The following is a 10,169-nucleotide window of genomic DNA, read 5'->3' as shown; positions in this document are numbered from 1 at the left end:
CGAGATAGTAGGAACTGCAGATGCTGGAGAATCTGAGATAACAAGGTGTAGAGCTGGATGAACACAGCAGGCCAAGCAGCATCAGAGGAGCAGGAAGGCTCACGTTTCGGGCCTAGACCCTTCATCAGAAATGGGGGAGGGGAAGGGGGTTCTGAAATAAATAGGGAAAGAGGGGGAGGCGGATAGAAGATGGACAGAGGAGAAGATAGGTGGAGAGGAAACAGACAGGTCAAAGAGGCGGGGATAGAGCCAGTAAAGGTGAGTGTAGGTGGGGAGTTAGGGAGGGGATAGGTCAGTCCAGGGAGGATGGACAGGTCAAGGGGGTGGGATGAGGTTAGTAGATAGGAGATGGGGGTGTGGCTTGAGGTGGGAGGAGGGGATAGGTGGGAGGAAGAACAGGTTAGGGAGGCAGGGACGAGCTGGGCTGGTTTTGGGATGCGGTAGGGGGAGGGAAGATTTTGAAGCTTGTGAAATCCACATTGATACCATTGGGCTGCAGGGTTCCCAAGCAAAATATGAGTTGCTGTTCCTGCAACCTTCGGGTGGCATCATTGTGGCACTGCAGGAGGCCCAGGATGGACATGTGGTCTGAGGAATGGGAGGGGGAGTTGAAATGGTTCGCGACTGGGAGGTGCAGTTGTTTATTGCGAACCGAGCGTAGGTGTTCTGCAGAGCGGTCCCCAAGCCTCCGCTTGGTTTCCCCAATGTAGAGGAGGCTACAACGGGAACAGCGGATGCAGTATACCACATTAGCAGATGTGCAGGTGAACATCTGCTTGATGTGGAAAGTCTTCTTGGGGCCTGGGATGGGGGTGAGGGAGGAGGTGTGGGGGCAGGTAGAGCACTTCCTGCGGTTGCAGGGAAAAGTCTCCAATGCATCATCCTCCGACACTTCCGCCATCTGCAATCCGACCCAACCACCAAAGACATTTTTCCCTCCCCACCCTTATCTGCTTTCCGGAGGGACCACTCTCTCCGTGACTCCCTTGTCCACTCCACACTCCCCTCCAGCCCCACCACACCCGGCACTTTTCCCTGCAACTGCAGCAAGTGCTACACCTGCCCCCATACCTCCTCCCTCACCCCCATCCCAGGCCCCAAGAAGACTTTCCACATCAAGCAGATGTTCGCCTGGACATCTCCCAATGTGGTATACTGCATCTGCTGTTCCCGTTGTGGCCTCCTCTACATCGGGGAAACCAAGTAGAGGCTCGGGGACCGCTTTGCAGAACACCTACACTCGGTTCGCAATAAACAACTGCACCTCCCAGTCGCGAACCATTTCAACTCCCCCTCCCATTCCTCAGACCACATGTCCATCCTGGGCCTCCTGCAGTGCCACAACGATGCCACCCGAAGGTTGCGGGAACAGCAACTCATATTTTGCTTGGGAACCCTGCAGCCCAATGGTATCAATGTGGATTTCACAAGCTTCAAAATCTCCCCTCCCCCTACCGCATCCCAAAGCCAGTCCAGCTCATCCCTGCATCCCTAACCTGTTCTTCCTCCCACCTATCCCCTCCTCCCACCTCAAGCCGCACCCTCACCTCCTACCTCCTAACCTCATCCCGCCCCCTTGACCTGTCCATCCTCCCTGGACTGACCTATCCCCTCCCTACCTCCCCACCTACACTCACCTTTACTGACTCCATCCCCGCCTCTTTGACCTGTCTGTCTCCTCTCCACCTATCTTCTCCTCTATCCATCTTCTATCCGCCTCCCCCTCTCTCCCTATTTATTTCAGAACCCCCTTCCCCATTTCTGATGGGCCCGAAACGTCAGCCTTCCTGCTCCTACGATGCTGCTGTGTTCATCCAGCTCTGCACCTTGTTATCTCTGTACTAATCATCCGGCTACTTGAGCTGCAAACGCTATTGCAGTATTATTTTCCTGACCATTTAAAATATTTTATTTTAATGACCAGTTAGACCTGTCTGCTTCTCAATGCTTACACGTTTGCACATTGAGACTCAAAACTAAAAAGTGATATTAGCACCTTTTTTTCAGTATGAAGATGGGTTTCTGAGTTTGGAATAAAAGGGGCCGCTCGCTGTTCATGTCTGCGCCAGATGGCGCTGTGTAAATGAAATTGACACACATCTGACTCCCTTCCATTTGTAACTAACGTACCTTTGGACAACTTCACGGTTTTGCATAGATCGCATCAACGGCGTTTCCGGACCAAGTTTTTTTTTCAAAGAAAATTTAGCCAACTTCCTCATGCAGCCAAATTGCGGAACAGGCAAGATGTTTGTTTTGTAGACATGAAAAACTGCTGGCCGTTGTCGTGTGCTCGAAGTGATCCTAAAAAAAAAGCCATTGTAACGTTTCTTGGTCCCTGCAAAAGGTTCCAGATGAGGGGATTTGCCTGAAAGTATTCTGCGCAGCGCTCTGCCGTGCGTCTGTGTGTGTGTGTGCTTTAGCGGCGAGGAAGCTGGACGCCGATCCAGTTTCTTTTCATCGTTCTTAGTTGTTCCAAAACTAAAAAGAGTTCGGGGGGTGGGGGGGGGGGGGGGGGGGAGAGGGGCGAAGATGTCCTGGAATAAAGACGGTTTGGATTCTATGTCGGAGCCGGAGAAAAGTCAGCTGAAAAGGACCTTGGAGTTGGGTGCTGTGATGACAGTCTTCAGCCTGAAGAAGTCACAACCCGAGAGGAGAACACTGCAGGTGATCATGGAAACTCAACAACTGTCCTGGAACAGGACGGCAGACAAGATCGAGGGAGTCCGTGAGTATCTATTCTCTGTGATGCAGGCTTTAGTCTGGCTGTACTGAGTGCTGCGGTACTCCTGCTGAGCTAACCATTTTCAGGCCAGTTTTTAAAAGGCTTTGAACTACCGATTATCATTCTGCACTTTGAATTAATTTCAGAAAGGTAAACTGCAAATAAGCCATTAAATCCTTGCCACTTAGCCAGCGTTCTTAAATTTGCTTCTTTCTTAAAACGTTCCTTTCATTGAGACAGATTAAGGGAAGCATTTCCAATGCAACTCTCTTCAGAGAAGTTGATGAATTAGCTAGTGTTTTTCATTGACTACTTGTTTGTAGGAGCAGTTTATTTCTGCATGAGTATCAAGCTTTCACAAAGATGTGCAGGTTAGGTGGATTGGCCATGCTAAATCGCCCTTCGTGTCCAGGGATGTGCAGGCTAGGCGGATTAGCCATTGGGAAATGCAGGGACAGGGTACTGGGGCGGTTCTACATGGAATGCTCTTCGGAAGGCTAGTGTGGACTCGATGGGCTGAAAGGCCTGCTTCCACACTGTAGGGATGCTATGATTCCATGAACTGCATAGGTGGGAGCTAGAATTTTCAAACCAGGAATCGCCAAAGCCTGTATATCCGCACCTGAAGGGCTGCTGTGGCGGGGGCGGCGGAGGGAGTGGAGAAATAAAATGGAGGTGGGCATTTTAAATCACCCCTCCGTCCTCCTTCCCCAATAGTTCAGTAAGGCAATCAGTTTTCTCATTCTTTTCCCGTAGTTACTTCTTGTTTAAACCCAGGAAAGCAGTAAATAAATAATTTTGTGAATAATTACGGATAAAAATAAAATGAACCATTTAGAGGCTATCAATTTAAAATAGATCTGAATGACAGAAATTAAGAGTCTGGTTTACATAATAAATTGGGATGCTGAGCAGAGACCCACACGTACACACACATACACACATATATATGTAAATAAAAATGCGAGAATATGAACTTTAAACAAAATGATGGGACTGCTAGGGCCCATTGCCTGCAACTCCTGTGCTGTGTGCATGAAGTTTAGGTCACTTTATGCGTGCAGGAAGTGTTTCCATTTGGTTAAACACATGCTCGGGATTTCTAACTAGGAAGCTGGAGTCACTGCAGTGTGTGTGGGAGATGATAAATTCCTGGATTGCATGTTCTGGGAGGATTCCAACTGTCACACCCCTCTTCAGAAATGGAGAGAAGGATAAAATCAGCAACTACAGACCAGTCAGCCTAATATTGATGACAGGGAAATATTTGAATGCGTTGGCTGGGATTTTATGTGAGCAACTTGAACCACTGGGATGGTGAGTGTAAGGTGGGGGTTGTTGGGGAGAGGAGCATCAGGAGTGAGTTGGGCAAAGGGATAACTGCTCTTAAGCATTCATTAATGGGACTAATTGACATCTCTGCCAGGATTCCTGCATCTGCTCTTCCTGCCCCTAACCTAATCACTGGACGTTTTCTGATGCTTGCAAGTTGATATAGATGCTTTTGCCCAATTTTCTTGCCTCTCCCCCCACTATTATGTCCACTTGTGTTAAATTCTGTTCAGTGGCATGAATGTTACAGTCAGCAGTAGAGCAACAGCACTCAGCGCTGACTTTGAAGGAAATTGCCTGTAAAGATCTGGCAATCCTTGTGCTTCTGACTTCCTGTATTCTGATGACATTTTGAATTTGACGCCATGTCCAGAGATTTCCAGGCATGCACCAACAGTGATGTCAACAAGTAGGGTAAACAGCCAGTTATATTGAAGTAATCTCACAGACAGCAGGGCAGCAAGTTAAAATCACTAAATCACATGTCAAGGCCAGAGAGAGGGTACACAGAAGATTCATCTGGATGGTACCAGGGATGAAAGACTTCAGTTACATGGAAAGATTAGAGAGCCAACAGTTATTTTCCTTTATGCATGAAGTTATTATGAATGCACAACATGAAAGGGTGATGGAAGAAAGTTTACCGTTAACTTTCAAAATGGAATTCTTGAAGTGGAAACATTTGCCAGACTTCCGTGGAGAGAGAGGCTCTGACTGATACTGATGTGTCATTCAGTCATGTGAAGCATTGAGTTAAGCCTCACAACCAGCACCTGTTTTTCACCAAGTCTGTTACATTGTGTTTCAGTTCTAGGAGTTAATGGTGAATAAATTTGACAGATAACATCAAACTTGGCTTTACAAGATGGAGAGCATGCCATGCATTGTCCTGCATAAAGCCTATTGCTCTGTGACAACATGTTCTTTCATGCAACTAATGAAGCAGTTATTGGAGGTTAGATGTGGGCACTTATCCAGGCTTCTAAGCATACTTTGATTGGAGATAGACATGTAGCTACTACTGAAACTCTGCACCTTTAACTAGTGGAGTTTTCATTTGACAGGGAACAATGTGGTTTTGTACTGGGGTGATTAATTGGTGACAGTACATGGACATATTTTATGATCTGGTTTATTCAAGTATTATTGCCATTCAGGAAGAGGTTGAAGTGAAAGAAAATATTAATTTTTATTTGCACATAGATCTATATTTTGTCCTCTGGATATTGTGAAGTGCTTTGCGGGCAATTAATTGCTTTTGAAGTATAGCCATAGTTGTGCAGAAAAAAACATATCTGACGACTTGTGAACAGGAAGCATGAAGGATTTTATCAGTTAATTTGCTTTGGTTGAGGGATAAATGCTAGCCACAAAAATAGGAGGACTTCCCTGATCATTTTTACACTGTTGCATGTGATCTTTTATATCCACCCTAGCAGTCAGATTGGCCTTTGGTCTACTTATCTTCTGATCTTGTCATCTGACAGTGCAGCATTTGCTAACAGTATGGCATTGGTGCCAGAATAGAACTAGTGCTCAAATCCTGAAATGGGCCTTAAATCCATGGCCTTTGACCAGAGGCACAAGGACTTTTGCTTGATTCAAGCTAACGTTTTCACCTATATAAGATTGACGTTCATTTCCGTTACACCTTGATCATATTTGCTGCAATAATTCGCATTTACTTATTCTGATGCACTTAAGAAGATTTGAGAATGTTATAACCATTAAGCAGGGCCTAACAAATATTGTACTGTACAACTTTCTGAATGCATGAACAGATCATTCTAAACACAATGTGAAATAGTAAGATGGATAACATATTTTGGTGAATATGGTGGAAAATGTCACCATGGATTTTGATTCACGTAGTGCTCTGGAATTATATATTGCATGAGCTTTCCCCATTTTGTTGCAGTATAATGCCAAGCTTGTTATAGTGGTACCCAAATTCCAAGAAAATCCAAGTCCCTTTAGGGTTAAAAAATATTGCATTACAAAATTATATTACAAGTTTCACGATTTTGACTCTGGGTACTTCCTCAAGTACATTATGGACATGACTTTAAAATTACACAAACAACCTTAGGGATAGAAAACACGCTTGATTGAATTCAAAATGTGCTAATAATTATTTGCTGTCCTGTACATTCAGTAGAATTTCACTATAGCATCCACAATGTCATACACAATCCTTTACAAAAGTAATTTTCTGTTTCTCAGTTTGAAAGTTATGATTTCATAGAAACATAGCAGGTAGGAGCAGGAGGAGGCCATTCGACCCTTTAAGCCAGCTCCGCCATTCATCACAATCATGGCTGATCGTCCAACTCAATAGCCTAATCATGCTTTCTCCCATCAACTTTGACGCCATTCATCCCAAGTGCTATATCTAGTCACCTCTTGAATACATTCAATATTTTGGCATTAACTACTTCCTGTGGTAATGAATTCCACAGGCTCACCGCTCTTTGGGTGAAGAAATGTCTCCTCACCTCCATCCTAAATGGTCTACCCCAAATCGTCATACTGTGACCCCTAGTTCTGGGCACACTCACTATCGGGAACACCTTCCCTGCATCTACCCTGTCCAGTCCTGTTAGAATTTTATAAGTCTCTATGAGATCCCCCCTCATTCGTCATTCTGAACTCCAGCAAAAACAATCCTGACCTAGTCAATCTCTCCTCATACATCAGACCCACCATCCCCGGAATCAGCCTGGTAAACCTTTGTTGCACTCCCTTGAAAGCAAGAGCATCCTTCCTCAGAAAAGGAGACAAAACCGCAAGCAATATTCTAGGTGTGGTCTCACCAAGGCCCTGTACAACTGCAACAACACATCCCTGCTCTTGTACTCAAAACCTCTCGCAATTTCCCACTTATTCCTTTCACCCTTTACTACATGCATATTGCTTTTAATTCGAGGGAAGACAGGCAACTGAACATATGCCTGCAAGTTGCTTCTTGCTTGTCCACATGTCGGGCGGATGGTTTGTTTCTCTCTGGAGGTGCATTTGCTTTTGTTCAGCACCTCGCTGTTAGTATTTGCTGAGAAGCCAGTCCTCCAGGGATCAACTTGAGGAATGGCATACGTTATCCATGGGTACAAAGACATCACACCAATGTTAGGTTTCAGTGTCCTGAAAACCGCTGTTAAAATATCCTATGTGTGGTTTCAAGCAGCAGTTTTCTGATATGTACAGTTCATTGTTTAATACGTATAAGTATTGTACGTTTATGAGTGAATCGTTGCTATCCAACCTCTTACTCATCATTATCAATAGGTTTGAGATTTTTAAGTGTTCAACAAATTATTGCATGAGTGAAGCAAGAATTGAGAATTCTCCAACCAAAACATGGATAGATTCTTCTAGGGATCTGATTGATGTGGGCTATGGAGAATCAGATGAGAATTCTTGTGAGGCCCATCTTGATGTTGGGAGCATCTTGCTCCATTTTTTATGGTTTTGACTAGCAGTGAGGTGAGTTTCGTGCTAGGCAGTGGTGAGTTGCCAATTAACAGGTGTATTAATGGTTTGTTAAATGCTTTATTCATGCCCCAACTCATCTCGTTAGTATTTAGCTTCCCATCTTAACAAGTACACCAGACAAGCTTTGTCAAGAATCCTCGACATGGAAATTGGAGCGGGTACATAGAACATAGCCCTTCAGCCCATGATGTTGTGCCGACCTATTATCCTACTAAGAGCAATCTAACCTGCATACCCTACATTTTAATAGAACATAGAATGTTAGTCTATTATAAAGGATCTAATAACAGAACATTTAGAAATACATAATATTATCAAGCAGAGGCAGCATGGCTTTACAAGGAGGAAATCATGTCTGACAAATTTATTGGAATTCTTTGAGGAGGTAGCAAGCAAGACATAAATGACAAAACGTCAAGAAGCGGATGTAATATATTTGAGTTTCCAGACTTTGTAACTTTGGCTCACTGCTTATTCCAAAGGACCTCCATGCTGCTTAGGGCCGATCAGCATTGCAGGAGACCATCCATGGGCATCAACCGCATGCACCCCTTGTCCATGGACGGTGGCACTGCCATTTCTGATATGTCATTACACTTGCAGGCTGCTCAGGAAGCATAGACATGCCTTGCAGGGCTCACAGCAAGGCATACACATGATGGTGCAGCAGAGGCACTTAGTACTTATGGGCAAAGACCCAGCTCATTGATTGGACCAGGCTTACTGCTTCTTGCTTGCTCACTTAGCACCTACTGCTTGCTTGCAGCATCCATGCCTTGCTGTCCCTGTTAGTGCAGTCACATGACCAGGCAGTTTGCTTTGCTGGTCAGCAGTCCTCAGTCAAGGGGTTGTACATTTTTGCCGTACCGTATCATGTTACATCAATTTCGTAAATGCACCATGGACCAACAGTTTACATGATGAACTCACTGCATGTGCAGCAAGCAAGCAGCCAAGTGTCAATGTCTTAGAGGTGTAATTCTCCCTGTGATCCATGGAGATACCCATCAGTCAGGGTTCCCAGCGTAATAAGTTAAGGACAGCCTCCCAAACTAGGCCAGGGAATTGGCAATGGTCATGTGTCCAGTCAGAGTGTCCTCATTCAGGGAGTCATTGTCTTTGCACTCCAGGGAGAGGGCCCCGGTTAGTCCTGTTGTTCCATTGCGGCCAGTCAGGACTGAGGGCTGGGGAGGTGTACAGGAACCAATCAGGGGACTGGGCACTTCTCATCCAGGGCTGACTGGTTAGGTCGCTGAAGGCCAAGGTCAGTCCTTCACAGCCATTCACATGGATGGGAGGAAAGAGGGGTGTGGGAAGGAGTTTGTGATAGTGGTGGTGGGGAAAATGGTCAATCCTATCAGAAGGAGACTTGACGATTTATTCTTCGGGATTGGATGCTGCAGGCTGGAGGAAAGGGAGATGACAGTTGTGAAGTGGGGGCAGCAGTATTTACAAGGAGGGGAAACAGTGAAGAGTGCATTGGATGGAGGTCCTGAGGCAGGGTTCATTCATGGCCACAAGATCCCGAGCTTCAAGGGGGTGACAGTGTATTATCACACCTGATATAGTCACCTCATTTGCCAGGATAAGGTGTGCAGGATCATGTTCATGGGTTCAGTGGGGACCCAGGAAGGAGTGAAGCCAGTGCGGTTCAGTATATACACCATGGGGATGTTAATATGTAGGTAATAAGGCACATCCTCTAAGGTACGGCAAGAAATCTCATTAAGCCTCATAGCAGGAATTCGTATAAAATACTCAATGCAACTCACACCTAGCTATAAAAATGTAAAATTCAGCCGATGGTTCAGAACACCCAATTTCTGGCTGATTTCTGATTTTGCTTCTGTGATTAAGGAGTCTCATTCGTGGTGTATAATGTTAGACTGGTTCATCTTTTTAATCAAGAATGTATTATTCCTGGTGGAACCAATCAAAATAAGTGTGTCATTTATGATGGAACAAAAACTGCTGGGACATTGATTTTGGTATTTATGCCATGTGAAGAAATATTGTTATATGACTTTAGTTACAGCAGTATCATATTTCAAGGAAGTTTCAGGTGATCTTGTTGATGCTATAAAATGATTATCAAATAAAATATGATAGCTAGCCACATGAGAAATGAGGTCATGTGAAATTCATATTTCTTTGGGTGGCTCAGTGTGAAATTATCTAATAATCACTCCTGATTAGTACCTTGGGACATTTTACAGCATTAAATGTGTCAAATAACTGCAAGATGTTACTGTGGCAAGATGTATTTTTATAAATCAATTTAATGACAAGATCAAGAAGCTATAGAAAGTTTTGAAATCATTCCAAACAACAAAACAACAATGAAACATCTTTACTTAAGCTTATAGGGTAAAATTGGGTTTTAGCACAAAATACATTATAGTGGAAAGGCAAACACGTGACTTCAATACTAAATTGACACCATGCAAAATAAGATGTCATTTTCCCAAGCTACAGCTTAAAACCAATTTCAATCACACGGGTCCTGATCAACAATAATAAAACATACTGAAGTTTTTGTAACCTTCCTTGGTAAATCCCTTACGCCTAGATTTTCACCGTGGTAGACAGTGTCCCCATTGTGGTGAAAACAGTGGACATC

The 10,169-nt window shown here is 44.5% G+C and overlaps 1 protein-coding gene across 1 annotated transcript in view; it reads left to right on the top strand.

Annotated features, from left to right (window-relative positions):
- Positions 1-2,532: 2,532 nt before the first annotated feature.
- plcg2 (phospholipase C, gamma 2) overlaps positions 2,533-10,169 on the top strand; it is a 189,706-nt gene continuing 182,069 nt past the window's right edge. The window contains exon 1 of the mRNA XM_048606015.1: positions 2,533-2,728. Within this exon, the coding sequence (XP_048461972.1) occupies positions 2,533-2,728 (196 nt within the window). The remainder of the gene's footprint in view (positions 2,729-10,169) is intronic.

This window comes from Rhincodon typus, chromosome 15, assembly GCF_021869965.1.
Source record: "Rhincodon typus isolate 14 chromosome 15, sRhiTyp1.1, whole genome shotgun sequence".
Taxonomy (NCBI): domain Eukaryota; kingdom Metazoa; phylum Chordata; class Chondrichthyes; order Orectolobiformes; family Rhincodontidae; genus Rhincodon; species Rhincodon typus.
The sequence above is the reverse complement of the archived record's forward strand: the minus strand, read 5'-3'. Positions and strand labels throughout refer to the sequence as shown.